At 51.7% G+C, this 27,912-nt stretch overlaps 12 protein-coding genes across 12 annotated transcripts; 7 read left to right on the top strand and 5 right to left on the bottom strand.

Moving 5' to 3' along the window:
* Nucleotides 1-93: 93 nt before the first annotated feature.
* CORC01_00622 (UcrQ family protein) lies at nucleotides 94-539 on the bottom strand (the record flags this gene model as incomplete). The annotated part of the gene is made up of 3 exons (XM_022612279.1): nucleotides 94-293; nucleotides 354-379; nucleotides 481-539. 3 exons carry the CDS (start codon nucleotides 537-539, stop codon nucleotides 94-96), a joined length of 285 nt encoding a protein of 94 aa, XP_022481418.1.
* A 1,217-nt stretch (nucleotides 540-1,756) lies between these two features.
* On the bottom strand, nucleotides 1,757-3,131 carry CORC01_00623 (3-isopropylmalate dehydrogenase; the record flags this gene model as incomplete). Its single annotated transcript, XM_022612280.1, has 4 exons — nucleotides 1,757-1,844; nucleotides 1,898-2,275; nucleotides 2,346-2,834; nucleotides 2,893-3,131. The coding sequence occupies 4 exons, from the start codon at nucleotides 3,129-3,131 to the stop codon at nucleotides 1,757-1,759; spliced, it is 1,194 nt and encodes a 397-aa protein (XP_022481419.1).
* Nucleotides 3,132-4,708: 1,577 nt separating this feature from the next.
* On the top strand, nucleotides 4,709-4,909 carry CORC01_00624 (cytochrome P450 monooxygenase; the record flags this gene model as incomplete). The annotated part of the gene is made up of 1 exon (XM_022612281.1): nucleotides 4,709-4,909. The coding sequence occupies one exon, from the start codon at nucleotides 4,709-4,711 to the stop codon at nucleotides 4,907-4,909; it is 201 nt and encodes a 66-aa protein (XP_022481420.1).
* A 668-nt stretch (nucleotides 4,910-5,577) lies between these two features.
* CORC01_00625 (kinesin motor domain-containing protein) lies at nucleotides 5,578-7,802 on the bottom strand (the record flags this gene model as incomplete). The annotated part of the gene is made up of 2 exons (XM_022612282.1): nucleotides 5,578-7,532; nucleotides 7,592-7,802. The coding sequence occupies 2 exons, from the start codon at nucleotides 7,800-7,802 to the stop codon at nucleotides 5,578-5,580; spliced, it is 2,166 nt and encodes a 721-aa protein (XP_022481421.1).
* A 389-nt stretch (nucleotides 7,803-8,191) lies between these two features.
* On the top strand, nucleotides 8,192-9,593 carry CORC01_00626 (altered inheritance 24; the record flags this gene model as incomplete). The annotated part of the gene is made up of 3 exons (XM_022612283.1): nucleotides 8,192-8,516; nucleotides 8,573-8,691; nucleotides 8,748-9,593. 3 exons carry the CDS (start codon nucleotides 8,192-8,194, stop codon nucleotides 9,591-9,593), a joined length of 1,290 nt encoding a protein of 429 aa, XP_022481422.1.
* A 1,868-nt stretch (nucleotides 9,594-11,461) lies between these two features.
* Nucleotides 11,462-13,107, top strand: CORC01_00627 (major facilitator superfamily transporter; the record flags this gene model as incomplete). The annotated part of the gene is made up of 3 exons (XM_022612284.1): nucleotides 11,462-11,980; nucleotides 12,041-12,615; nucleotides 12,678-13,107. The coding sequence occupies 3 exons, from the start codon at nucleotides 11,462-11,464 to the stop codon at nucleotides 13,105-13,107; spliced, it is 1,524 nt and encodes a 507-aa protein (XP_022481423.1).
* A 1,293-nt stretch (nucleotides 13,108-14,400) lies between these two features.
* On the bottom strand, nucleotides 14,401-14,849 carry CORC01_00628 (uncharacterized protein; the record flags this gene model as incomplete). Its single annotated transcript, XM_022612285.1, has 2 exons — nucleotides 14,401-14,685; nucleotides 14,748-14,849. 2 exons carry the CDS (start codon nucleotides 14,847-14,849, stop codon nucleotides 14,401-14,403), a joined length of 387 nt encoding a protein of 128 aa, XP_022481424.1.
* Nucleotides 14,850-15,665: 816 nt separating this feature from the next.
* Nucleotides 15,666-18,197, bottom strand: CORC01_00629 (uncharacterized protein; the record flags this gene model as incomplete). The annotated part of the gene is made up of 7 exons (XM_022612286.1): nucleotides 15,666-16,035; nucleotides 16,116-16,366; nucleotides 16,414-16,848; nucleotides 16,902-17,200; nucleotides 17,266-17,702; nucleotides 17,993-18,020; nucleotides 18,086-18,197. The coding sequence occupies 7 exons, from the start codon at nucleotides 18,195-18,197 to the stop codon at nucleotides 15,666-15,668; spliced, it is 1,932 nt and encodes a 643-aa protein (XP_022481425.1).
* Nucleotides 18,198-20,010: 1,813 nt separating this feature from the next.
* On the top strand, nucleotides 20,011-20,610 carry CORC01_00630 (uncharacterized protein; the record flags this gene model as incomplete). Its single annotated transcript, XM_022612287.1, has 1 exon — nucleotides 20,011-20,610. One exon carries the CDS (start codon nucleotides 20,011-20,013, stop codon nucleotides 20,608-20,610), a length of 600 nt encoding a protein of 199 aa, XP_022481426.1.
* Nucleotides 20,611-21,423: 813 nt separating this feature from the next.
* Nucleotides 21,424-22,957, top strand: CORC01_00631 (uncharacterized protein; the record flags this gene model as incomplete). The annotated part of the gene is made up of 3 exons (XM_022612288.1): nucleotides 21,424-21,604; nucleotides 21,696-21,865; nucleotides 21,935-22,957. The coding sequence occupies 3 exons, from the start codon at nucleotides 21,424-21,426 to the stop codon at nucleotides 22,955-22,957; spliced, it is 1,374 nt and encodes a 457-aa protein (XP_022481427.1).
* A 933-nt stretch (nucleotides 22,958-23,890) lies between these two features.
* CORC01_00632 (uncharacterized protein) lies at nucleotides 23,891-26,403 on the top strand (the record flags this gene model as incomplete). The annotated part of the gene is made up of 3 exons (XM_022612289.1): nucleotides 23,891-24,553; nucleotides 24,631-25,238; nucleotides 25,296-26,403. 3 exons carry the CDS (start codon nucleotides 23,891-23,893, stop codon nucleotides 26,401-26,403), a joined length of 2,379 nt encoding a protein of 792 aa, XP_022481428.1.
* Nucleotides 26,404-27,007: 604 nt separating this feature from the next.
* CORC01_00633 (uncharacterized protein) lies at nucleotides 27,008-27,541 on the top strand (the record flags this gene model as incomplete). The annotated part of the gene is made up of 2 exons (XM_022612290.1): nucleotides 27,008-27,363; nucleotides 27,421-27,541. 2 exons carry the CDS (start codon nucleotides 27,008-27,010, stop codon nucleotides 27,539-27,541), a joined length of 477 nt encoding a protein of 158 aa, XP_022481429.1.
* Nucleotides 27,542-27,912: the final 371 nt, after the last annotated feature.

Raw genomic sequence — 27,912 nt, forward strand, 5'->3', positions numbered from 1 at the left:
ATTAGGTCAACACAGCCTTTCCATCTGCTTTAGCTTCCAGACAGGCACAAACTTAAATCAAGATAAGTTACCTTAAGATCTGACCTGGAGCAGTCAATTGACACGTGTAGTCATGCCTTTAATCTTCCCAATGCACAATGCACCGGCTGCGATCATTGATGGACCGAAAAACCACACCTGGCTCAAAGAGCGTCGCCAAACATTGAACACGGCACCATGGCCAGCCTCGGCCAAAATATTCAAGCGAGTTGGGACAATGCTGTGTGTGATTATGCCCTTTTGCTTCTCACCGTCTTCAAGAGTTTACGGTCAATAACCCTGGAGTTATGAATATCACTTTGGAAAACACGTACCAATATTTCCCCACCACCCTTTCCATCGGAGGTTTCAATTAGCCGCTGGTATAAGCCATACTTGCCGGGAGGTGATGAAGACCCTGCTATATATCGGAGGATTATGAAGAAGTAATGGACCACTCACACGCCATATTGTCCGATAGGTACAAGAGGACTAGTTTGCATCGGCTGAGTTGGTTTCATTGTCCGTATTCGATGACAACACGCTGAGAGTGGATGTGCAGAGTTTGGAAATTTCAAGATCGAGAGAATGCAGCTTAAATCAATCTTCCACTCGAGCTTCTACATATTGCACATGAATGGAATCTTGTTCGAACTCATCATCCAGACGCAAATTCGTTAACCCATGCTCAACGGAAAGACACTTGGTATGCCGTGCCTTGCGCACCCCGAAACATTCACAAATTTGTCCGGCCAAAAGTTTTAGCATGACATTAATACAATTTACGAAGTGCTAGAGCAAAAATTTGGGTATTCCCATCAATCTAGGGATGCTGACATTCGGATTCACTCTCACTCTCCCAGCCTGTTACCTTCAGCCTCGATCACAAAATCACAGCATAGTCAAAACTGAGGCCTGTTACATTGGCATAAACCCACTCCAGTGCAGATCCGGAAAGTCGCCTGTCCAGAAAACTCCGATATCCCCAACATCAATCTCTCTCTGCTTATATTGAAGAGCTCCAGTCGGCTCAAAGGTTGCTGCCCCAGCCATGTTCGACAGCAGTGCCTTCGAATTTGCGATAGCCTCTTTACATCGTTCTGCCATCTCACCTTTGGCGGACTTGCTTTCCAAGACTACCTCTGCCGCAGCAGACACAATAGTCAAAAAAAAAAACGCATAATCTTTCACATTCTTCCGGCCAGCGTTCTTCATTACTTGCAAGTCTCAGGAGATCCGAGAGCGGCTCGTTCGTGTCGACTAATGGTAGATTTCTGTATGTGGTCTGCAGGGCAGCATCAACGCAGTCATCTCGTGAGCGGTGGAAGACAGGGCCAGGCACAAGCGTGAAAGGAAAATCCAGGGAAGCGACGTATCGCATAAGTATCATCTCGTACATGTAGCGATCAAGAGATAATAATCGTTACTGAAGCGCTTGATAGAATTTAAAAAAAAAAAAGAAAAAGGCGCGTTGCAGTAAGCTACAGCAGGACTGATCTGTAGAACTACTGAATTTCGAATATCCATCGCTCAAGCCTTCTCTCCCCGTAATGAGACAAGCATTGCCATCCTGTTTACACGGAAATATTCAAGGGCGAAGGCCTCGAGATGTTTCTTATATCTTTCGTGTGTCTTTCCTTAGAATCACAAGGGTTTCTCGATCTTCTGGCCAACTTCATCATGAATATAGTGTCGTTATGGATAAAGTGGTCCAAATGACCTGTCTTTCACCCTGCTACTAAGAAATACTTCGCTTCATCAGGCTTTCGAGTTGACTGCAGATCGCATCACCGACCTCAATTGTCGTTGCACTCCCTCCCAGGTCACTAAGATGACAAGTCAGAAGTGTGGCTCAGCTTGAGACGTGAGGACAACTCACCCAGTCCGTATCTCGAGACCACCGATGTCTTTAGAGTCTAAAATCTTCTCTACCGCTCTCTCTATGGCTTTTGCCTCATCATTCATCCCGAACGAATATTTGAGCATCATCGCCGCCGCAAGAACAGTCGCAACAGGGTTGGCGATACCTGGGGTGATAGGCATTAGCGTTGTCGCCTTGATCGGCTGGGCCGTGAAGCCAGGACTGCACACGTGGAATCTGTTACCTTTGCCCGCAATATCGGGTGCACTTCCATGGATAGGCTCATAGAGACCGATTCCCGCAGAGCCAGGGGTAGTGCTCGAGATTGAAGCGGATGGAAGAAGCCCCAGCGATCCTGGGATCACGCTACTGACGTCTGACAAGATGTCACCGAACCTGGACAAGTATAAAGTGAATAAGTCTCCCAAAATAAGACTTAAAGAAATCCATAGGACTTAAAACTTACGTGTTATCCATAAGAACCACTCCGTTGAACGAACGAGGATCCTTGACCATTAGCATGGCCGCGCTGTCAGCAAGCTGATGGGATAGCTTGATCTGCGGATACTCTCTTGCAAAGAAGTCGGTCACAGCTCGACGCCAGAGCCGGCTCACTGCAAGGACATTGGCCTTGTCGCACGAGATAACTTGCTGAGGAGGGTCCGTTTCCATGGCCAGGTCGGCGGCGATCTTTGCAACCCGCTCAACTTCAGCGCGAGAGTAAGCCCAGGCATCCGATGCGAAATCTTCCTCCTCAATCTTGTCCCCAAAATAAGCACCCCCGCAGTTCTCTCGAACAAGCACAAAGTCGGTGCCTTTTGTGAGCTCGGGCCGAATGGGACCTCGGTCGACAAGCGACCTGCTTGCGAACTTGCAAGGACGGAGGTTCGCAAAGGCGTTCAGTCCTTGGCGCAAAGCGAGGACACCCTGCTCTGGTCGCACTTTCCCAGCACCCCTTGATGCAAGTTTCAGTCGTCGCCACGTATAAAAGTTGCCTTAATGATCCAACTTACCATTTAGGCCCTCCGACTGACCCGAACAAGACTGCGTCGCTTGCCTTGGCCATATCCAAGACGTCTTGAGTCAAGGCTACGCCATGCTTGTCGATACTGCAACCTCCCATCAACTCTGAACGGATGTCAAACTTCACGCCAGAGGTCTTTTGGATCACATCAAGCACCTTGATAGCCTCAGCGATAATCTCTGGTCCAACGCCGTCACCTGGTAGAACGAGAATCTTGTGAGAGGCCATGGTGTTTGAGATTTAGAGAAAGTTCATAGACAGCCACTTGATGATCAAAGTGAACAAATGGCTGCAACATACCTAATATGTACCGTAATGTGTCTGATTGAAAGTCGGCCGACGGAGAGGAGGATGCGTCTCAGACGGACGTTTGTGGCTTTCTTTCTCCGCGTAAGCATCGGTCTCGGGGCAAGATATCCGGGAATGACGTATCCGATGCGGAGGTGTCAGATTGCCGCAAGTAGCCGACTTGGAGAAATGCCCAAATACCGCCCACTCGGAGAAGCTTTTGATTTGAATCCCGGAACTATAATTGCAGATGCGGAACTGGATATGGGAAAGAGGGGGACGGAAGGGCGGGGGCCTTCGCATCTGTATCCATTTTTTCAAGTTCCAGAAGACGACAGCTCTACGAAACTGACTGACAGTCTGATGCACTATTCATGTCAGGAGGAACGCAATTTCCGAAAGACAGAGCTTGAATAGAAACCATTTCTTTTTGACAGCCACTAAATCCACTCCGCAATGTGCTAGGTAGGAATGAATTTCACTTACACATGGAGATATACATGTATAAGTCAGAAACGCTACACTGATACGTTTTGTTACCAATGGAGCAACATCACTCCGTTTCTCCCCATTAGGCTTCCTTGTGGTCTAGACGTAAGAATTATCCATCTGTAGAAAATAATGTCGTCGGCTGACTACTGGTGGTTAGAAACTTGGCCATGCAAAGTCCCCAACGTTCGTTGAACTACTTTGGCGAAGGGGGCAGCAAAGAGTTATAGGCTATAGGCAACTCGACTGACCTCCAGACGACTTGGAGGGAAACTTTCAGACAGACCCCAATCAAGAGATAAGCACTCACGCGCTTTACACAGTCATCAATGTATGCTAGGCATAATAGCGAGTCTGAAGCACGCTTTGGGGTCGGGGTCAGAGTCAGACACATCATGGCAAGGTTAAGTTCCACTCGCTGGAGTGGATCATATCGGACACTGTGAATCATTGAAATTGTTGCCTTTGACCTTTGGATCGACGAAGCGTCTTGCCATGGCTGCGGTGCTGGTATATCCACCAGACCTTCTGCATCAAAACTGCCAAGAGGATCAGAGATGAGTCTATCAAGCAAGAGCTCGAGATAGGCATTCAAAAATTTGGGGCTGGTGTGCCCGCGTCTTCAGTGTTCGAACACATGGTCTGTAGAGAGAAAAGAGTAGCCGAGAAGGAAGGCAGGGACCCAATTTACATATCGGTCGGTATGCATGGTGGAGTAATTTGATTCGCGTCAATTGCTTGAATGTCTGTGGTAAAACATTCTGATGACGATGACTAGGTGTTTGAATTCTCGAAGGCCGGGCATGAGACGACTGCCATAACGATTAGATGGAATCAAGTACCTCACAGATGACCCGGACGCACAGAAAGACCGTAAAGAGCTTCACAAGCACATCGCTAATGCACTCGAGGGGGGACGGGGCCCAACAAGTGATGATATTATCAAGGCCACGACTCCATACCTCGACGCCACTGTTGAAGAAACCCTCCGCTTTGCTGGAATGACCTCAGTCACAAATCGTCAAGCAATGCAGGATATGACGATACTCAACCACCATTTCCCGAAGGACACGAACGTGAAGATGGTCACCATTGGCAAGAGCTTCGTGAAGCCTCCCTTCCATATCCCCGACGCCCTGCGATCCAAGACAGCACTCGACGCCTCCAGCCGGATCCGAAGCTGGAAGACCTTGCCGTATTCCACGGCTGACTTCAAGCCAGAGCGTTGACTTGTGATTTCAGACCGAGACCCGGAGCAAATAGCGTACGACGCCTCAGCTATGCCTCTGATGGCTTTTGGCTTCGGTCCACGAGCTTGCTTTGGACAACGGCTAGCTTGTCTCGAGCTCCGCATGTTTACCGCGCTGCTCATCTGGAACATTGACTTCATATAGTCTCCTCCAAGGTTGTTTGACTATAGAGGCTATGGCGGATTGACTGTCAAGCCTCGTCCATACTACGTCAAGCTATCCAGGATACCCTTGTGAAATACCGGTCGAAACCATTCTCAGATCATTCAGACCTCATCAAGGCAAAGAAACGTTGCACTTCTCGGTAATGTCATGTCAGCCTACATCAATGGGGAAGGGTGATGTCGGCCGTCAGTCTGCCCTCGATGTTTGTCAAAGACACACTTTGTAATGCTTACTTTACATATAAATGGAACCGAAAGGTTTGATCATGTTACAAAAATGCATGTCACCGTGACTGGAACGAACTGAATTGCCGATCTGGTATGCATTGTTCTGAAGAATTCTCGCCACAATATGCAACATTCTATAAGCAACCTGTTTCTCAAGGCCGCCGCGGCCTGTATTGTATGTTGAACTCCAGAAACACCATGCCCAATGCACCTATAGCCGCCCGATGCGCCATGCTAGGTAGGATATCACTCGCTTCAAATGGCCAGTCCAACAAGGCCGTCGTAAGCACGCTCGACGGTCCGACCACCCATTCCAGGGATGGTCTTGAGTTGCGCCAATGTTTCAATCTGGGCGCCGTCCTCATCTGCCATCGTTTCTAGGTAATCGACGAGGTCCTGGGCCTTCTTCGAGCCGAAGCCGTGCAAGCCCTTGATCTGGGCAAGGTCTCTCGAGTTGATGATGCTCAACAAGTTCTGGGCCCGGGGAGAGACTGGACCGGTTACGTCAGGGAGGACCATCTTGGGGGGCCTCGCAGGCTTGGCCTTTCGGCTCTTCGTCTTCGTGGCGGCATCCACAAAGCTCATATCTTCGTCCCCTTTGTCTTGATGGTACTCATCGTCGCTGTCATCAGCAGCAATTCTTCTACGCTTCTTCTCGTGTCCGTTTCGTGGGGAGGAGGACACCGGAACAGACTCTGTGGGAAGCATGTTTCCAAGCTTGACCCTAAGCTTCTCAATCTTGCCCAGCAGCTTAGCCTGGCCCGGGAAGAAAGGAAGGGCCTCCTCGTACATCTGGAGTGCCACAACGTCATTGCCAGCCTCCTTCGCCTGTCTAGCAGCCAGCAAGAAACGGAGTCCCTCTGAGCGACCATCATCGCGTTCCCGCTCCTCATTCGCAATGCGGCGCTCCAAGGCTTCTAATCGGCGGCGCACAGCATCGTTGATATCGGGATGAGCAGGTGCTGGGGCGGGCTCTACCATCTTGTTCTCCCTTGAGGCAAGGATCTCGCTGACCTTCTTCTCCACGATGGCCTCCAATTGCTCCGCAGAGATCGAAAGCTTTTGTTCGGCTGGCTGGGCTGGCTGGACTGGCTGAACTGTCTGTGATGGCTGCGATGGCCGAGCGAGCTTGCTAGTCTTAGACAGAAGTTCGCGTTCGACGAGGGGCTTCCGGGTCTGTGTCATGTTGGCCGTCGGTCGGACAGGGCCAGCAGACTTGCTGCGGTCGGTGTAAACGTTGAAAAGCTTCACTGGCCGCGTCGGATCAGCTTTCTCGTTGGCCTTGGCTGCAATAGTGCCGCTGTGAATGTTGTGGGCATTGGCCAAGGGACGGAGGGGTTGTCGCAGAGTAGTTGTGGAACTGCCTGAGTTCGTACGCGGGACCTGCTTGAAGACGACCTCGTTCTCGATTTCGCGGACTTCGATGCGTTTGGCTCTAGAGCTGACGTTTAAGCTGCTCAACGTGTCAAGGTGGTAGCTGCGGATAGGAGCCAGGTTTAGAATCATAATGGTGATGCCGTTGTTCTGGCCTAAGCTCAGAATACGCGTCATCTTTGACTCGCGATAAGGAATCCGCTTGTCGCCTCGGGAGATGGCGTCAATGCACTGAGACAAGACGAAAAGACTCTTGTTGATGGCAGCAGACTCGACCAATCTTTCCTTTCCATTGTCCGTACGACGGTTATCTTCCGAGCCAGCCAAGTCAATGGCTGAGGCCGTGCTTTCACGGACCTGGTCTCCAGTCGTTTGAGTCACCTTGATCCTCATGATGGCATGGCTTCGACTGCTGTGCGCATTGAGCTTCGTCGATGCCGTGACGCGGTTGTTATTCGCCTCGATGTACAGCCGGGAGAAGTCCTGCAGGTCCTCGCAGGCGCGCTCGGATAGACCCACTACCATCGTCTTGCCATCCTTTTCGCGGAGGGGTAGGCCAGCAGGCTGCCGTTTCTCGGGAGGTTCGAACAGGTCAAAGACCTTGTCGTTGTAGATCTCGTAGTATGACAAGACAACGTCGACAGTCGTCTTGCCGCCGGTGTCCTTGGCAATCTTCTTGCCGCGTCGATACACACCGCTCAGCAGCCGCGGGATTACACCTCGATCTGCCAGCTTCAGTCCACCTCGCATCGTATGTGTCTTGCCAGTTCCCGTGACTCCATAGGCGAAGATGGTGACATCGAGACCTTGGAAGAGCGCCTTGATGTGGGGCGCGACTGGTCAAGTTAGTAAGAATGGTGTCTCGATATCCGTGTCTTGCGTAAGGTATCCGTACCCTCTGATGTAAAGAGTGCGTCCTGTGTCGTCGATTGGTCGTAGACGCTGGTGAAGGCAAAGGAGAATTCCTCGCTCTCGTTTTTCGGACTCGGGATCTTGACCAGCGTGGCTGGCTTGCCTGGCTCGGTGCTGTCCGCGCGGACAATGACGTCCTTATCCAGCTCCTTTTCGAGGAGGGGACGGATACGCGCGACCACACGAACCGACATTGTGAGGCCAGTCCGGGAATCGATTCAAAAGAAAAGGTGGCAGCAGCCCAGGCGAGGAGGGACGAACTCGGAACAGGGCGACACTCGGGGTAAGGTGTCGGAGTCGACGCGACGTGTCGAAATGGTTCGACGAGAAGACTTTTGAGGTGTTTGAACCGTGTTCGTGACTTATTCAAATGTTGTGCAAGGAATATGGAAGGTTTGCACCGAGGCCTTGTCAACAGGGGTCTTGACATGGGCCGTTGCTGGGGTGACGGCGCTAATCTCTGGAAGCGAAGATGGAGCCCCACTCTCATCTTAGAGCTTCTGGTGGGGGCGTGCTTTAGGTAAGCAGGTAGGGGCAGCTCCAAGCGGTACGTATCGGAAAGGAGGCTCCTCTCCGGCTCGGGATGGCATTGACCCGTGACGAAAGCTCCCGGTCCGGAATTTTGCCGTCAAGGTCGGCCCTCCAAATTCTTGATGGAGCAGAGGCGACAGCTGCTGGAGCTTTCAAGTCACGATCCGAACGGCCGACGTCATCAGCCTCCCACATGTCCGCCATGCGCGCCCAATTGCCCTTGCTGAGGACGGCGCGAGGTGTGCGACAACGTCAATCGCCTTTGCACGTCTGCAGGCAATGCAGGGGCATCCAGATCAGCGCTGCGCCAACCACTGAAGCCCCCAGGGTTGGCGGGGATGTCTTTGGAGCTCGAGGAGCATCGCGGGACGCGGCCGGTATAGACCATGTACTGATCGCAACGGACCTCGCAGTGCTGACTTTGCTTCTACAGATGCCCGATTCGAGGTTCTTGGCTCCCCTTACTCGCTCCTTTCCGTCACCCTGTCGCCGTCGCAGCAGCTCTTCACCAGAAGGGGAACATTGGTAGGAGTGGCAGGCAAGGCTGAAAACGTGAGCATCAATGCAGACTCTGCTTCTCTGATCGGCCTCTAATCACTGATCCGCAGGCCCAATCGACACTGTCCATTCTTTCCCCCTTCACACGAGCCTTCCTCGGCGTCCCTTTCCTATACCAACGTATTTCATCCTCAACGCCGCTCACGGCCCTTATTTCCACAAAATCTCCTACGACGACCTTCTCCGTCCTCCACCTCGATGGTACCACCGACTACATGGTGTCACAACGCAATGCGCTTCTTGCTTGGACGGGCCACACACTCTCTGTATCGCCGCGTATAAGCCGAGGCCTCTCGCTTGCCCACTGGGGAAGCACCCACCTCACCGGCCGAGGTCTGGCTGCCCTGTCCTCCCCAGGTCAAGTCTACGAAGTCACCCTCGCAGAAGGCGAGGAGTTTGTCGCTCACCCCTCGCACGTGGTCGCATACGCCGTGTCTCGCAACCCTCCCCTGCCGATGCGTCTGAAGTCGAACATATTGCGCTTCCAGATCCCAAGCATTACTGGCTTCTTCCCCGAGACAAATTTCATAAAGGCGATGCGCGAAACGAGTACTTACAAGAACTTGTCTCGGTGGTTGTTCACTCTGAGGACGTCCCTCAGACGGACCATCTGGGGAGACCGGTTGTTCCTCCAGTTCCGAGGCCCGACAACCCTTCTCATGTCCAGCAGGGGCATCAGGGTTGCCGATTCTCTCACCAACAAGGAGGTCAACGAGATCGCAGATGCGCCGGCCGGCATGGTTCCGGATGTCGTTGAACTGACTACCAAGCCGAAGATCGAGGCGAAGCCCGCATCGGTCGAGCAGCCGCCCTCGGCCATCCACGTCGCCAGCGTTTCACGTGACGGCAAGGTCAGCTTCCAGGACGCAAAGGACCTCAAAGAATTCATTCGATAACGGCGGGAGCAAAATCGGAATCATGGACGGGCACACCCTGCACCGCAAAGCAGGATTGCCATGGTAATTGGACCACACAGCCTTGGAGCTGACGAATGTAAATGTAAATCTACTGTGTAATAGACACCAAAATGGCCGGGCCGCAAGACTGCACGCAAAGCGACTTACAAAGAACAAAGTCCGCCTGTTGCGAATTGATTCCGCGCATCATTCGAGTTTACATAACTCGTCTTCCTGTACAGATGCTGTCGGACGGATGTAGTTGACATCCCGGAGATATGAGCATGTTTGATGTCCGGTCCCGGGACAATCTAGCATGGACCTCCCGCTCGTCAGAACAAGCTTCATCAATGACAGCCATCACGTCTAAAAACCCACGTGGTTTTGCGCCGTTGATTCATTCCGGCTAGCGGAAAACAGCCACGGGGGCTGGTATTATTAACAAGTCTGGCATTCGAATGACACGTCGATTTCCGTTCCGAGCGCCGAGCACACCCTTCCGAAGCAGTAGAACTGTGGTGATTGGCCAAGCAAGCCAACGGCATCCTCATCGCCATTCCAGAGTCTCGGGCCTCGCGTTTTCATCTCAACACCGAGCCACAAAGTGCATGCCGGCCCTCAACCACGGAACACGGCCCTAAGAATGGATGTCGTGACGGGATCTTGCAGCCAAGGTGGCTTCTCAAAGAATAGACTGAATTTTGTGGTGCCAAGAGCTTGATTCAGGAACCTCACCGAGTTCCTGAAGACGATGGGGAAGATGAGCCCTGCCGTGAACCAGGTTTTCCATCCAAATCGATCAGTCTGTCGGCCTAAAACAACCGAAAAAGCTGCCGCACAAATGAAATTCCATAGTCGCCCCTTGTTGAATGGGATGCAGGCTGACCGACTCTCCCACTGCTAATAAGCTAAGATCAGCGACTACTCGTCGCTTGCTTGAAAGTTGAAACCGCATTGGTTGATGAGAGAGAGGGGTTAGCGACCGATCTGGCGGCCGACATCCGTTCCCGTGAACCGCAAGCGCATGTTCCCGGCGGGAAAATCACAGTCACACGACGACAGGCGATGAGGTTATCAAGCTAGGAGATAAACAGCCAAGCTTACTCGTCACCGCGACAGCTGGCCATACCTTAGCTGGCCCGCTTGGAGCAAACGGTTCACCTTTCCATCTATGCCTAACGGCTTAAGTTCTAAACCGGACAAAGCAGAGGTCTTCGGCCGGTAAGTGGCTTGTTATCCCCGGCCCGCTGTGGACGCTACCACCCTATTGCCCACTCCGTCCCCAGGATTTGGGGATCCAGAATTGCGTCGATCCAGAAGGGCACGGCGTTTAGAACCGAGCAAGGGTTTGTCAGGAGGCTGCATTCTCCGAGTCTTACCCCAACCAGCCTTGTTTCTTGAACGGCGAGAAGAGCGCGAGGGAACTTCTGCCAACGCTCGTTGTGACTCAAATGTCATTATTAATTCACCCCTGGTTGAGCCGCACCATGGAAGTTATCGTGGGAACACTTGCTTGATTTGTATATAGGCGGCCCCCGACACTAAGACGACGACGAGCAGCTGCGACTTGATAGTCTCATAATTAGCCGACAAGAAGCAAGCAACCTCGTCCAGCTAAGGTACTCAGCGACAAGACGAAACGACGCAACATTTCGCCCCACAAACATTACCCGCTCGTGCCCCCAGGGATAACTTGTCTGATCCCATTCAGAAATTTTCGCCAACAGGGAATTCGTCCACAGGGTAAAAGGGGGCTCAGAATCAAAATCTCACCCAGGTTTCCTGGAGAGAAAACAGAAGAGAAGGAAGTGAAGACCGAAAGACACTGAGTGAGGAAAACAGCGCAAACAACGCCAACGGTCGCAACCATGCCACGCTCCCACCACGCCCCCTCGACGTCGTCCAACTCGTCGACCGTCATGGACAGGTCCACCGCGCCGGCAGACCCAGAAAAGTCGGACCCGATACCCTACGAGTCTTCCTCCTCGGCCCGCCAATCCATAGAGCGCATCCCCTCCCAGCAGCGCGAGACCGATGCCAACATCTACCCGGAACCGGCCAATGTCGTCGAGGCCGATCTCGAAAAGGGCGGCTTGGCGCCGCACGCGACTTTTGCCAAGACCGATGGCCCGGCCGGTGATGCGGCACCGCCTGCTGCCGGCCCGCCCCCGGGAATGAGGCCCTCCGACTTTCCTGATGGCGGCGCCGAGGCTTGGCTTGTCGTCTTTGGCGGGTGGTGCGCCTTGTTCTGCACGTTCGGGTTGATCAACTGCGTCGGCGTATTCCAGGCGTACTACCTGTCGGGTCCTCTCAGCGCGTATCCGTCGTCGACCGTCGCGTGGATCACCAGTCTGCAGGTCTGGGCGATGACTTTCATGGGCGTTATCGTGAGTTCTCTTCGAGACCCTTCTTCACCGCCTGTCCAACAGCTGATGCCGTTGTTCTAGTTCGGTCGTCTGTACGACACAATTGGCCCCAAATACCTCCTGTACTGCGGCACCGTCGTCTACGTCTTTGGCCTGATGATGACCTCGCTGTCGACAAAGTACTACCAGTTCATCCTGGCCCAGAGTCTCGTCTCCTCCATCGGCTCCAGCGCGTGCTTCAATGCCTGCGTCTCGGCCGTGACCTCGTGGTTCTTCAGAAGACGCGCCGCTGCCTTTGGTATCATGGTCTCCGGCTCGTCGCTCGGCGGTGTCATCCTTCCCATCATGATGTCCAAGATGATTCCCCAGGTCGGCTTCCCCTGGGCCATCCGCGCTGTCGCGTTCCTGTTCCTATTCTTGCTGAGCATCGCGTGTCTCACGGTCAAGTCGCGGCTGCCGCCTCGGCCTCGACCGTTTGTGTTCAAGGAGTATGTCGACGGTCTGCGCGAGCCGCCCATGGCTATCACTGTGTGCGCTCTGTTCTTCTTCTTCCTCGGCATGTTCTTGCCTTTCAACTTTGTCATCCTCCAGGCGCAAGCGCAAGGCATGGACGAGAACCTCGTCATCTACCTGCTTCCCATCATGAATGCCGTCAGGTAAGACCCTCCTGTCCCTCCATCGCCGGCCGTCCCGTACAACGTTAGCTAACAAGGCGCAGCATCCTCGGTCGCATCATCCCCGGCATTGTCGCCGACAAGGTGGGCCGGTACAACGTGATGATCTGCATCACCTTCATCAGCGCCGTCTTCTGTCTCGGTCTCTGGATCCCGGGCAAGAGCAACGCCGCCATCATCGTCTTCCTCGTTATCTTCGGCTTCTCCTCTGGCGGCTTCATCTCGCTGGGCCCCGCTTGCATTGCTCAAATCTCCGACATTAGACAAATCGGCGTACGCACTGGTACCGCGTTCGCCGTGCAGTCGTTTGGCGCGTTGGCGGGTAGTCCCATTGCCGGCGCCATCGTCGCGTCGCAAGGAGGGTCGTATCTTGGCCTGCAGCTGTTTTGCGGCTTCTCGATGTTGGCGGCGGTTGGTGTTTTCATCGCGGCGAGGACTGTGCAGGTGGGATTTCATCTGAAGAAGGTTGTCTGATGGAAATTAAACTTTCTGCGAAGCGGAAGTCTAACAAGGAACCTATGAAATGCTTGGAGAGCACCCGGCTCGTCTCATTATGCCGTTCGGAGTGTGGACACAGCCCGCCATCCCGTTCTCCGCCCTAGCCGCCGATTCCGTCTCCGTTCGTGTCTTTTCTCGGCATCATGGAGCGTGTCTATTTCTGTGTCTGGCTAGTAAATGCGACTGGGGCAAGCAGAGGAAAAATAGAGGTGATGGCGGTAGGAACAACGGTGAAAGATAAACCAGATAGAATGGTAGAGTAATGTTGTAATGAGGAGCGTCGCAGCGTCGAAGATATAAGCCCTTGACATTGATACATGTGCCAATCAAATATGGGTTAGTTTATTCTGAGAAGAATTTTGTCAGCTGCGGGCAACATGGCTCATTCGAGTTTAAATGTTGTAACAAGGGCGGAGTTCCCCTCCTACACCTCCGGAGCTGCGCCAGACAGCCAAGACTGTGTGGCTGACAGGAACATGAGGAATGCCGCAAGAACCTTTAAAACGCCCCCGCACTCTTGTAGAAACGTAGAAACTGTTTCGAGGCCCAGCTAATTCGAGGAAGTCGCAGCCCTTGGAACCCCACGCCACGGGTTACCAGTATCAAGACTGCTGTCCCTAGCCACGCTCAAGAATCTCCTTTGCAGCCGAGGCCTCGGTCTTTGAAAAGTCACCGTTCAATGCACGACCGGCTTGAGGTCAGCTTGAGTTCGCTCACAGCTAAGACCAAGTGGTGATAAGGTGAGAAGGGAGCTGAAAAGGCGTCTCTTTCGGGTACAACTTGAAGACCCGATGGGAGGATGCTGACCCCTCCATCTTATCACCCTTGGGTTCATCGATCGAGTCGTGCACGACGGTGAAATTGGTGCCTTGAGAGAGTCAGGTTGTTCTGCACAAACATTGAGAGAATAGACGGTTCACCTTTCGTATCCTCTGCGAGACGGACAAGTTCATTAAATGTGATCTTGTCGCCAATGATGTAGCTGTCCAGGCGCCAGCTCGTGCTGTGAAGAAGAGCGGTGATGCAGCGAGCATTATTAAATGATTGAGTAAGACGACGGGAATATTCCCTGGTCTAGGCATCTACGCAACGTTGTTAGCGACGTCGATGAAGAAAGCCACTTTGCTTAAGGTACCTCAGAGGCAACTCCAGGCCATCCAGAGGAGTCAACTTCAGTTTGGTCAGAGCCAACATGTGTCAGATGGCGGGTGGAAATGATTCGTATTACCTGGATCCGAGGTGATGATGGTGAGTGAGCCATCGGCATTCCTAGACCGGTGAATCTGCAGGATACGGGGGCAGCGTCGAGAAACCATACTCAGGTAGATATGGAACACCAGAGTAGCTTGTTATGAATCTTCTTGTCGTCTTGCTTCTCTCGGTGGCCGCAATGAGATTCAACTCTGCGTGGTTCTCGCCGGTGATGTTATTGACGGTGGAGATGACGGTGTCGACGTTGTACCTCTCGAGGACAGAGACGAGCGAGTCAATATTTGAGTAGTCGACAGCCACAAAATGGATGTTGGGAGCTGCGCCTCCGGGCCTTCCTGAAACCTGCACAAGCGGTTGTCAGCTGTATTGTTCGAATGATTGACATAGTATCGTCTGATATATACCTTCCTCGTGAATACAACGACCTCGTGCGTGCCTTGAGTTGCAAATACTTTAACGAGCTCACAGCAGAGACCACCAGTGCCGCCAGAGATTGCTACAGACATTTTATATCTTGGGTCGTCGTGGAAACAAATGATTCTCAGGGTATCTCGAGAACAAACAATGCGGTGAGTGTCGTGATACATCATACTTGGAATCATAGAAAGCCTCACAGGCTTGTTATACGATTCCATCGACCCCACAATTTACTCTACATCAAGATGCCTGCGAGCCACTGACGGTCTAGCGTCTCATCAGCCCTGCCTAAGCCAAGCCCGAAGGCTCGCTCTTCGGAAAGAACGAAGATGTCCATAAGGAGGTGATAACGTCATGAAACGGAGATTGAATAGGAGATTTCGGGCCCGCGAAGGCCTAGACAAGGAATGATGAAGAAGCTTAGAAATGCAATCCGGCACTGGCCTTCACGGCGGGCGCCCGATAATTGCCAGCGTTATGTGCGCTGGAGCGGACACGGGTTCTCGTAGGTTTCGGGGCTCTCGGGGACCGAGTACCACGTTGGCCCCCTTACCACCCGGCGGAGATCGATCGTACTCTTGATGCAGATCTAGTCGTCATTCCGTTGAATTCCAGAGCTTCTTTTTGATGCCAGGTGTTTCTCTGGGCGAGTTTATTTTCTCTAACGTGACACGAGTGAGGTATGAAGGGAATTAGCTTAAGGCTTGTTGCCTGTCACTGCGTTGGGAGTCGAACACGAAGCGATTGGGGTACTCAGCCAGCTTGATTGTCTCTGGCGGTCTTTATGGATTTACACCCGCTTGATTCATCATCTTGGCGGTTAACTGTTCCAAAATAAAAGCATCCTGAAAATACATGTATGTTTCCGAGGCCCTATTTACCTCTCTATATTACAAAAAACCGCTCTAAAAGAAGCCCATGACGTCCTGCTCATCAAACATCATCTCCATGTCTTGAGTAGACTGCACATGTTCAGATGTCAAAGGATAATTCTCCGTCAAAGTATTGGCCGGAAAATATTGGCTGAGTCCAAAGGTTGAAAGCGACGGAACAGACGCCCAGTCTTGCTCGCTGCTTGTCTCAATGTGCTTCTCTGCAATAGTATTGAGCTCTCGGGTAATATGATAAAACTCCTTGGCAGACGGTGACAGATTGGCTCCTTGCTCCAGGCTGTCTGCAAAACTTTTGAGTCTCTGTGCATCATCCCTATCTTCAGTCTCGACGATGTGACAAAACACTACCAGGAGGGGGATAAAAGGGGTTTGTAACAGGCGCCTTGAGACAAGTTAGTACATACTAGTACCGAGCAAGATTGAGAATTCAATGTATCCAGTTTGGTGGTCTGCATGACTTACCAATGAAGGTAAAGATTCACAATGTGCAAATTGTTGCCCATCAATGGAATACATTCGAGATGAGCATCAATCGTCGCGCGGGCGTATTCTAGACAGTCCGGTGAGAAACGCGGCACAGAAGCTCGCGACGTTTTTGCTCGGCAGATCAGAGTTGCTGTTGTGTAATACATGACTTTGGAGGATACCGCGAGAACATCTTCCAGCCTTGTCATTGGTGTGGCACTGTATGCAGAGGCAACTATCGAGTTTATCTATTTGCAAGTCAATATCAGCAGGCAATTGGAATTTCAAGTCTCACCAGATCGATGGGCTCCGTCATTCTCAGGTCAGCAAGCAGCAGATCCGCACGATCAGACAAGGCTTCTTGCGAGACCAGCTGTGCACTTCGACTGTACAGCAAGTCGTACAACTTGCCGTGAATCGAGGCATTTGACACCCAAAATGGCACAATCTTCTCCGATGCCCACAGCCTGGGCAGAGACATTGATTCTTGGCCCTTGGGTATAAGGATGTCACAGTCTCCAATCATAGAGGCTCTTCCCACACGTAATGAAAGAGTCTTTTCCAGTCCGTAGATATGCCAGAATAATAAAGCCTTGACGCTCCTGGTATCCTTGTCATCAGCTGCAATAAGACTCTCGTCGTGAAAGCCTGCAGCCATGCAAATCTGCGCTGCGAGGCATACTAGCCTCCACGCCAACCAGGGCTTGGCCATTTCAATGGCGTGTATAGACTGTATCTTATCGTTAGAGAGGACTTTACCTAGACAAAAAAAATATGACATACCCCGAGAATGAGTGCTTGTACGTTCTCCACTTTAGCAGATAACCCGGCGCTTATGGATCCCACGGCCGCCGCAAGAGCGTTCCTACACATTGAGCCCCAAGCCAGGTGTTGCTTCTGGAGGTCAGAATTTCCGACAGGGCAGAAGTACTCGATGAAAAGATAGTGCAACCCCGAATTGACTATGATGAAGTCGATAGAAGTATAGTCATCCACGGAGAAGTACACGTTTCGGCAAAGATCGATAAATTGCGAACATGTCAGAAAACACCTCAGGACAAAGAAATTGTTCGGAGGGCTTTCTATAACTTGTGAGCAATAGAAATTTGGTAGTAGCTTGAACAAGTAGTATAAGAGAGTCCTTTACCTTTCAATTGTCTGAGTATGTTGATGACAGCAGATGTTGGCGGTAAAGGCATGCTTCGGTAAGTCAGTGGCCTCTGAGCCTTTTGCTGTTCAGCGTCCCCTCTTGGACTCTGAGATCCCGCAACCCGACGCGCGGTGGCTAAGGCGTTGACGTAGCATGAGGTTCCGATTTCGATTGCGGCGGCTTCTGTAAGCTTTCTTGTTGCTGCCAGCTGGAACTTCAATGATGAAGGACCTTCGACGGGCGGAACTTCTTCGCCCTCATCAAATACTGTGGCAATATGAGACGCAGCCTTCGCCGAGGTTGTAGCTTTTGGCAATGATGTTTCCGGCGTCGAAGTAGAGCATGAACACTGCGGTGACGCCGTGCCCTGTTGCTTGAGAAGCAACGACTCAATGTTGGCCAAGCGTTTGTCCAAAAGGTCTATCTTCTCTTCGCTGTGAATCCGTTAGAGCAAGAAACCACAGAGAAAAAGACATCTCTGGATGCCATACTACTGCAAAGAGACGTGGACCCTCTGTCGAGGGATCTTGGGTTTTTGCCCAGCCCCCGTGAATGTGCAATCCTGTGATGACTGGCGACAGTTGAAGCAAGGCACGGTCTTATCACATCGGACCTATCACAATGCTCGTCAACGACTTGCTGGTTCCGATGTGTCAAGAAACCAAGACCAAGATTCTGATAATAGTGTCTTTTTTCCATTTCACTTCTTCTCGGCGCTTCTCACTTACCTTGCGCAACCGGCACAAGTCGCACTAGACAGCTTTCGGTCAGATCAGGAATCAAGCAGGGCCATCATGACGTCTAGGTGTGTCCTTACTGCAGTTGCCCTTGAATCCATAGCGGGCTTTCGGGATCGGATGCAGGCGGTCAGTCGCTATCGACTTGTCGGAGCGGGAATTCTGGAATCTCATCTCGGGCTCCTCGGTCATTCCGATGACCACGCCGCCGGTGGGAAGTTTGTGCCGGCCTCCGAGGGGACCGAGCAGGGATGCGTATCCAAATGTCCATCTCCGTCTGTGGCTCAGACCTCACAAACCTGCGACGGCAGCGGACCAACCCGCGCCACGTTCGGCCCCAGCTCAGGGTAGGCTCCTAGTCTAAGACGCCAATAACACCGATACTCTTCTTCAATGGTATATTAGACAGGTTGGGAACTGCTGCTTCGATATTATCGTACATGTATGATCTCTCCACTCAAAGAGTACTCGACATGACATTACTCGCTGAAGTATGAGTTGCAAAGTCAAAGCCCAAAAAGTTTTGTTTCGAAGCATAAGTATGTTTGCTTCATTCGTCTTCAAGGAAGGCGAAATTCATCAACCTGGTTCGTTTACCAAACCATGTACTAAGCTTCATCTCATTTGTCAAAGTCCTCTTACCCAGATCTTGCAGCCCAAATGCCCTCTGGAGTCACTTTTATTCTTCCAACATTGGCCTTGCATCCTGGATGTGTCATAGTGGTCACAGGCGGAAGTAGTTCCATGAGAAGCTTGATTTACGAATTCCTTCTTGAAAACATGAAGGTCACTGTCGTCGGGTCGTCTCTCATACAACGAAGTGTATCCCATGGCTTAGAGTCTTGTTCCTTGAAAAGTATGGTGCGTAAAAGTTTGAACTTGCCGACGTCCCCGGCTTTGCAGCCGTTGAATCTCCTTGAAGATGGTTTGGAAGTCTTGCTCTTTTTACCGAAATCCAATGGCGAAAGATTGCTCTACACGTCTCCGTTCAGCGCCGTAGCCGATCCAGACCCCGGGGTGCCACGAGAGATGACATTGGAAACGTACAATGAGGAGATGATGTTAATAGGCCGGCGGCCTATTCTCCTGGCCTTCGGCAGGACTGAGTGGGAAGACACACGGTCTCCGCAGCAGGCAAGCTCAGGGCTGAATAGGCTCTGTGCGAGGCGCATCGCCAGGAAGCTCCCTAGCAGGTCATTCGACCTCGCAGAGAGTCATGTGCCGTCGGTCTCAGGTCTTGTTCGTCCTAGTAATACCGACTCCGTACGATAGTAAACTGCTCTATCGACATGTCGAGATTTCTCGGCGGGGATTGGCGAGCTCAGCATCTTGTGGGATGGTCACGACTCAGAGATTGACAAGATGTTTGAGACGTGGAAGTCGTCGCCGCCAAAAGTGCCTATCCGATCTGTGCATGTGCTGCGACTGACCTTGCTCAGAACGGGTTTGCGATATCCAAGACATTCCCCTACTTCACTTGGCGTCTTTCTTTGTTGCAGATATGTCTTCTGGGAGACTACCCCCCAATGGTGGTCAGTATACCGTCAATGATAAAGTCAACGCGTTCAAGATACTGCAGCCAGATTGAACGTTTCCACATCTCATCGGAACGCACAGCTGGATCTCAATGTAGTCACCCATGAGCAATCAACGCAGATACTGGGGCTCTTCGAGATGTCAGGCTGGATAAGCTGAAGGATTGCCTTCGTCCGCCCGTGGCACAGTTTGCGGACGTATACAGGCAAGGGAGAAGAGTTTAATGTCTCTTGACGTGTACATTATCACAAGAATATCTCCAGACCAATGAAAACTGCCAGAAAACTTCGAGAGGACAGATTGCGCCATCTCCTGGCTTGTCTTGCATGGCGCTAAATGCTGACTCTGCGAGACCGAGAACCGCACATCAATCTCGGATCATCAGTTTGAAAAGAAATTCTGCAAAACTACCTATCGAAGTTACCATTAGGTCTGAAGCAATTCGTCCTGGGTTGCATAAGACTATATCATGAACAGTGATCATCCCGACATCGACGACACTTCTTCGAGATTGATGGCTTCACAGACGCCCACCATGGATCTCACCGACCATCTGAAGATGGTATATGCGGCTTATAGACATACCTCTGATATTGATGCTAAAGGGGCATTCTTTTCTCCTTCCTGTTATCAAATATGTCGCCCCAAGCCCTCGTTTGCTGCGCATGATCGAGAGACGATTGTACGCTACTTGCACGAGTATGCACCGACCAATAAAGAGGTTGCATCGGAGTCAAAGCGAAAGCCGAAGAAGAGCAACTTTTACACAATACGGCCACTTGAAGACACCGAATTTGAGTTTGGCAATGATGAGCAGACCACTCCTGCTGGCTTCGCCTCGGCGGAGGAGGTCAAACGGAAGGCTAGGGCGGAGGGATGGGTTGGAATGAGGGTCGACCTTTGGGATGAATCGTTAGATGATGCATCGGATGGAAAGGAAGATCTCTTAGTCAAGGTGCAGTATTGGTGGAGGAGAGAGGAGGGAATTTGGATCCAGATCTTTCACGACATCATGTACATGGGTCCTCGCGATGGGACTGAGGGCATAAACGGCGAGATCCTTGTGTGAGACTTTGGGCCGAGGAACATGTGAGACAAGAATGGAATTGTGTGACAGCAACTTTCCTATTTGGAAAACATGACAATCCATTTCAGTACGATTCTGAGACCTTCAAATGTATACCTTATAATCAACTGTGTCTATGAACGGTCTACCGTCTGCTCCCTCATACTATCCGACAGATTTGGCTCGCACCTCATGATTTGAGTGACACGTATCCCAGAAAAAGAGTTACTTGCAGCCTGTCTCCAATTCCTCGGCTAGAATTGGCTATCTACATTTCTCTTTCAAGTCATCACACTTGGTCATTTGCATGAAACTAGAATCGATGTCTCACTTTGGTACGTCTTGGTGTAAAGTTCTTAGGCAGGATGTAAGGGTCGAAGCCGTTACGAAGTCATAGACTGGGACCTGATACAAGGCAACAATTGAGAGCTCCCTGGTATTTTCTCCTTGGTTGTCTGCATCGATCTCAGTAGTTCTGTGAACTGAATATGCCACGGTAAGTACAGAGTGGGAGTGATTCAAGCACTCAACTTGTAAGATGATGCACCGGGTGTCTCATTGTTGGCAGTGTAACATCTTGCAAAAGGTATTACACATTGGCTACCTCCCCGGGGCGTCTCGGCTCCTGGGTTGATGCTCGTCCTCCTTTGTACGCCACTGAGGTAAGTAGTCTAAGACCGAAACTTGCCAGATCTGCTAGGCAAAAGTGCCATCTTCTGGACCATTTCTGGATGATATTTGAACCCTTCAGCTCAGAGGCGCCCCTCAATGATGATTCGATATCTCTAACTTGACGCATATAATACAGAATACATCATGGGCGTTCGAGCTTCTCTCGCTCTGGCCGTCGTTGTCTTGGTTCTACCTAGTAGATCCCAGAATCCAACCCCTGAGAACCTAGATCCGTGCCTGGATTCTGGCGTTCTTGCCGCAAAATGGGTTGATGACAATTTCGTCCACCCAAACTACGTCCCGGCAACGACGGAGGAAAGACCTAGTAAGTTAAGATGTTTTCTTTCCGCAGAATGATAGGCCTAGAGGGATCATCACAGGCCATAATGATTGTTAAATAACAAGCCCGTGGACAGTTATCGCTCAGAGAATCTTGGATCAACCCCAGACTTCAGAGACTGGCATGTCATATGAGACTAACCTCCAGCAGACCAGCGTACTCTACATGACGGGAGTCATCGTTGACTTACTGCAGGCTGACGTCCTGAAGACTGGAGCGCCGGAAGACTTGCCCCGATCCCTTGGAGTAGGATATAACAGTGCCGTCCTTGTAGTAAGACTGACAGTACCCTGGAATCTAACGTGATTTAAAAAGCTTACCGACTTCCAAACAGGGAGAAAGAACAACAATTCGGTTCTCTGCAGTGAAACCCACAATGGCGCAATCAACCTCTACGCCACCGGAGCCGGAACGACGGCCACCCTTGACGCACCCCGACTGTACAGCAGCGGTCCGGGAGCCATTGGTCTCTTTGCCATCCGGGGGGCCAGTCTGGATGTCACCAATCTCCGCCACTGCTCGGGTGGCTACCGATCACCTACCCTCGCGGGTCTCAATATCGACAGCCGTGGGGGCGTCGCCCACACCACTGGCCCGGGGTCGCCATTAATCTACTCCCTGGGGCGAACCATGTCATCTAACTTGACTGGTTGGGCCGATAGATCCCCCGCCATCATCATGGAGGGACCTCAGTATGTACATCTGAACGGTTCTACCATCACTTCGGGAACCATCAGCGGGTTTCTATTCTTCGATTGGTCCATCACTGCACAGCATGGCGTCGGAACGCTGGAGGCGACTTTTCTCAATCTTACGGTTCGCGAGGGCCCAGCCTTTTACCTGGCAACGTTTTCCGCCGAGATCGTCTTGGTGGATGCAAGGATATACAATCCTTCAGGAATTCTGCTCCTAGCGGATACGAACACAGCATCCCGGGACCTCGAGAGGATCGAGCCACAGCTTTGGAGCGGGAGCCCAATCTCTTCCAACTCCTCCCTGACGCTGATGGGTTCGGATGGAATTTCTGGGGACATTGTCACCCGGGGTGCCTGTACCATCACGGTTCAGCTGTTGGCGAACAGCACGTGGCATGGCGCCGCGAACGCATCTCTCGTCAATAATCGAGGTGGACTGACCTTGCAGATTGACGAGACAAGCATCTGGACCGTTGCACAGAACTCGTTTGTCCGAGGTTTGTCAGTCGTTGGTGGAGACCTTGGGCGCATCCAGGACCAGGGGTTCACAGTCGCATATGATCAGAATGCTCCGGAGAGCTCTTGGCTTCAGGGTCGGACCTATACTCTACAGAATGGAGGCAAACTCCAGCCTTGGAACTAGTTAGTTATTGCTCGTGATTACAGATACAAAATCCTCTGTGACGGAATGAGTCATGGTTCGGCGACTGGAAATCGGGGTTCATTCATCCGCTTCTGACATTTGGAAGCGAACAAGGCGGCATAACGCAACCGAACATGTCGGATCCGACCAACGTTTTTTTTTGCCTTTTGCCCAATTAAACGAAATTTTAAGCTTTACGTACTCCATATCCATTATCCACCTCCATAGCACATGTATCCACCGGTCAAAGGGCGTGTTCCACAGTATCCATCTCGGCTAGCCCGTTGTGTCTGTCTAGTGGTCGTGAAGATCGAGGTTGATCCTCACTCGAGGGACTTTTGACGATGGCGCAATAGCTGTTATGTACGGGATTGGTGAAGAAACTTTTTGACAACATAGTGGTGTTTGTTCGCCATGAGGAGCTCAGGAACTTCTGCTGCTTACTATGGCACAATATGCGAACACGCTCTCGCCCCCATGGTATGATTGACCAAACTTGAAGGGGATGGCACTCTTGCCGCAATACGATGCAGTGCCCCGGCGATCCTGCGGGGCATTCGAAACACCCCGTCGGGTTACATTCTTGAACTTGGAGCCACAGTTAGGAGCCGCATATCCACTTGTGCTCATGCCATCGCGCGATGCTGGCAATATAAATATGAAAAACGCCGATGACACCATCGCATGGCTCCGCCAACTAACTGTAATGGTCGACGGGCCTCCCGCATCCAGGAGTTGACTAGAATCAGTTTCCAGACGGCGGGTGAACAAACAGCCATGGAAGGTTCTTGATATAAGTTGAACGCCCAGCTGCCAGAAGCGTTGCGTTCGGAAAAAGACGTCTCTGATCCCTCCAGGCTTGGCCAACTTGGCTTCCGTGTGGCGTTCTCTTCCAAGCATCTTGGCGATCAGCCGCCCTGAACGACCTCCACCATGTCTCCATCCCCCAACCAACATCAACAGGCCGCCGGTGAGCCAAAGACCGGCGGTCTTCGCGATGGCGACGCCATTTCTGTCGACTCTCCCAGCAACGGTACGCCCGAGAAGACGTCCGGCGAGCCTGCTGCTCCTTACACCGAAGGCGATATGGAGAAGCCTCCATTTGTGTTCACAACGCAGGCCAATGGCGAAGAAGAAGCCTTTGACGAGAACGACCCCAGAATTAAGGACATCCCGGCCTATGTGCGCCGCATCGTTTCGCTGCACGACGACCCGGATCTGCCCTGCCTCACCTTCCGGTACTTCGTCCTCACTATTATCTTCGTCATACCTGGCGCCTTTTTGTCGATGATGAGCCATTTCCGCACGACCTATGCGCCATACTCTATCTTCTTCGTCCAGATCGCTTCCAGTTATTGCGGCGCATGGCTTGCCAAGGTCTTGCCGGCGTGGGAGGTGAAGGTTCCGTTCACAAAGTTCAGCTTCAACCTCAACCCGGGGCCGTTCAACGTGAAAGAGCATGTCCTGATTACGATTTCGGCGGCATCGGGCGCCACTTACAACCTTGGATACACCCCGGTTGCAATGGCTGAGCTTTACTTCAACTCCAAGATTCACCCAGCAGCGGCAATCTTCTTCATGTGGGGTATTGTCTGGGTAAGTTTGCTTCCAAGATGTCACTCTGGCACGCCGAGCGACCTCAATCGTGTGAATAACTGTGCTGACAAAGACAGACTGGCTACTCGTTTGCCGCGCTGGCCAGGCAATTCCTGATCTACGATCCTCAGTTCCCGTGGTTTACGGCGCTCTGCCAGACCGCCTTATTTGAGACGCAAAAGAAGCAGCGCGAGGCCCCGACGGCCTCGTCTCGCAAGCAAACAAAGGTCTTCTTCTGGGCTCTTCTCGGCATGACCTTGTGGCAATTCCTGCCCGAGTACATCTTCCCGATGCTCGGATCTCTGGCTTTCCTCTGCTGGGTGGCACCCAACAACCCGGTTGCCAACTTTGTCGGTTCTGGATTCGGAGGAATGGGCGTCCTGAACCTGTCGCTGGACTGGTCCAATATCTCGACAAACGGATCTCTCTTCCTGACTCCGTGGTGGACCCAGGTCGTCATGTTTGCCGGTTTCGTCTGCAGCGTGTGGATCTTGATCCCGGCGGCAAAGTACGGTCATCTCGGCGAATGGCATAAGCACTTGATGTCGAACAGACTCTTCCTCGAGAACGGCACGGCGTATCCCACCACCAAGCTGCTCACCGCGGATGTCTCCTTCAACGAGACGGCCTACGAGTTGTATGGCCCTCCCTTTGTCAGCACTCAGGTTCTATGGACCATGTTCTTGTAAGATCCCTTCCCATTTGGCTGTTCACTCATGTTCTGACCGGCACTTCCCTCTAGTGATTATGCTGCGTACACGTCGGCAATTGCATGGGCCGCTCTTTTCGGATACAAGACTATCAAGACCAGTCTTCAAAAGATGCTGGACCGTATGAGGAACGGATCGCAAATCAGTACGCAGTACAACGACCAGCTCAGCATCCTGCAGCGGAGCTACAAGGAAGTGCCCCTATCATGGTTTGCTGCGCTTTTTGGTGCGTCAGCCATCGCTCTTATTACGATCACAGCCACCGGAAACATGTTCATCCCCGTATGGACATACTTCGTTGCCATTGGAACCGGTGCAATCTTGGTTGTACCCCTTGGCTGGCTGTACGCACTAAGCAATTTCCAGCTGGCTATTGGTACAGTTAATGAGCTGCTTTACGGATTAATGGTCAACTCTGTGAGCGGGTTCAAGAACCCGACTGGCGCATCAGCATACGGCGCCATTGCCGGAAACGCATGGTACCGCGCACAACTCAATCTCCAGGATATGAAGGTCGGACATTACATGCACGTGAGTCCGAAGGCGGTGTTCTTCTCGCAGGTCTTTGGCTCATTTCTTGGTGTACCCATCAACTATGCTGTTGTTCGCTGGGTTTTGGACACCAAGTTTGACTACCTCACGGGAGCGAAGGAAGACCCCGCGCACCAATGGACCGCTCAGTCCCTGACCTCCAACCTCACAATGGGTGTACAGTACGTCCTCATCGGTCCCCGAAGGCTCTTCCAGCAACACATCTACAAGGTCCTCCCGTACGGCTTCCTCGTCGGCGCCTTCACTCCACTCCTCATCTACGGCCTTCACCGCGCCTTCCCTCGCGCCAAGTTCCAGTTGTGGAACTCGACCATCTTCTTCTCGGCCATGGCTAGCTTCTATGGCAACATCAGCACTGGTTACGTGAGCAGCTTGATTGGTGGTTTCGTAGTCATGTTCTGGGCGTATCGCTACCGGTATGACCTCTGGGCGAGGTGGAACTACATCTTGGCTGCTGCTTTCGATGCCGGATTCAACTTCAACATGCTGCTGACGTTCCTATTTTTTGGTGCTGGGAAGATTGTCACCATGCCCAACTGGTGGGGCAATGAGGCTTCGAGTTCCGAGCGCTGTTTTGCTCTTGAATAAACGCTCGTCGCTAGGGGTAGTCGAAACAGGCACCTGAACTAACAGGAAGAAGGAACTGGAGACATGCTACTTATAACACATATTCAAATGAATCAGATTAATGATTAATCTTGAAGATCTTGCTCACTGGCAGCTAAAGTGATTCTAAAGTTATTCAGCAGTGCAATAAGAAATAAGGACTGAACACGGAAGCCAAAAAATTCATCCTAGAAACCTTCTCAAACTGCCTGATCCCCCGCAACCTCAAGCTAGCATTGCCGCACCTTGAACGCCCATTTCTCTCTTCTCTAATTTGCCGAGGACACGAATTGGAATTTCCACACTGGAAGCACTTGCGTTGTTCTAGGCAGCTGACCCCTTCCGGTATGCCTAATAGGATGTGGCTTACGGAGCCTCCCTTTCAGGATCCTGAGCGAGATGATGAGACGCTATGCATAACTCACATCCTTGCTTCCGACTCAAGCAGCCAAAGACAAACATGAGGTTCTAATGCGCTCACTTGAACACCTAAAATTCTAGAAAAAGCGCTTGTTTCCGCATTGAAAGCAGGCGCGACTCGCTCATCTGTGAAGCCCGATTCGACTCGTTCCAAGGGAACCTCGCGATGGACACGTCCGACACCCAATCCCGTTCTCATGGTACTGAGACCATGCCAGTTATCTTCCATACCAAGACGGGAACAGCTTTTCTTTCTGAAGCGTGGACACCGCGGACTTCAGGGCAGTACACCGCTACTTGTCTCGCTCTCGTCCTCTTTACCCTAATTCTCCGTACTTTGATCGCCTTCAAACCCTTGTTGGAAGCGGCAGTCTCGGAACGCGAGCATGGAAAAAGCCGCTTGAGCAATGGCGAGGATTATGGGCATGAAGAAACCTTTTTTGCTCCTACGCCAGAGACAGTTCTTGTCAGAGTTGCTCATGCTGCCTATGAGGCTGCCATCGCATTTCTAGGGTACCTCCCGTGAGTGCCAATCCTCGCAGATGCATGGAATAGTCTCACCGGTGCTGATATCTACAGAATGCTAGGGGTGATGTCTATGAACTTGGGATATTTCTTGTCGGTTCTTCTCGAGGTTTTTGTTGGCACTCTCTGCTTGGGTTACATTGCACGGAGCACAACATTTGATCATTGTTCTTGACGGTATGGAATTGAGGTTTCTCGCCGATTCGGAGATAGTCAATGATCAATAGTCTTCCAGTCACTAGTGGATCTTGGCAGTCGTACGTGGTGTTATAGAACAAGTGACTGTGGCCGCGACATCAAATGCCCGAAGGACTTCAATTGAATTTGAAACGAAGGTGATGGCGGCGTTATAACACCGAAGGGCGCCATTCTAATTCCCAACAGATCCGTCAAATAGAAATAAGTCAAGCAGTGTCTCCAAAACATCGTAAGCGTCAAGTTTTTCTGATACTTGCAGTGCCATCTCCAAAGTAAAGCCATACGGTAATGATAGCCAGTAATGAGATCATGAGGGCAGACAGGCTCAAGGGCACGCAGACCCGGCCG

Source organism: Colletotrichum orchidophilum (assembly GCF_001831195.1).
Source record: "Colletotrichum orchidophilum strain IMI 309357 chromosome Unknown Scaffold_3.1, whole genome shotgun sequence".
NCBI lineage: Eukaryota > Fungi > Ascomycota > Sordariomycetes > Glomerellales > Glomerellaceae > Colletotrichum > Colletotrichum orchidophilum.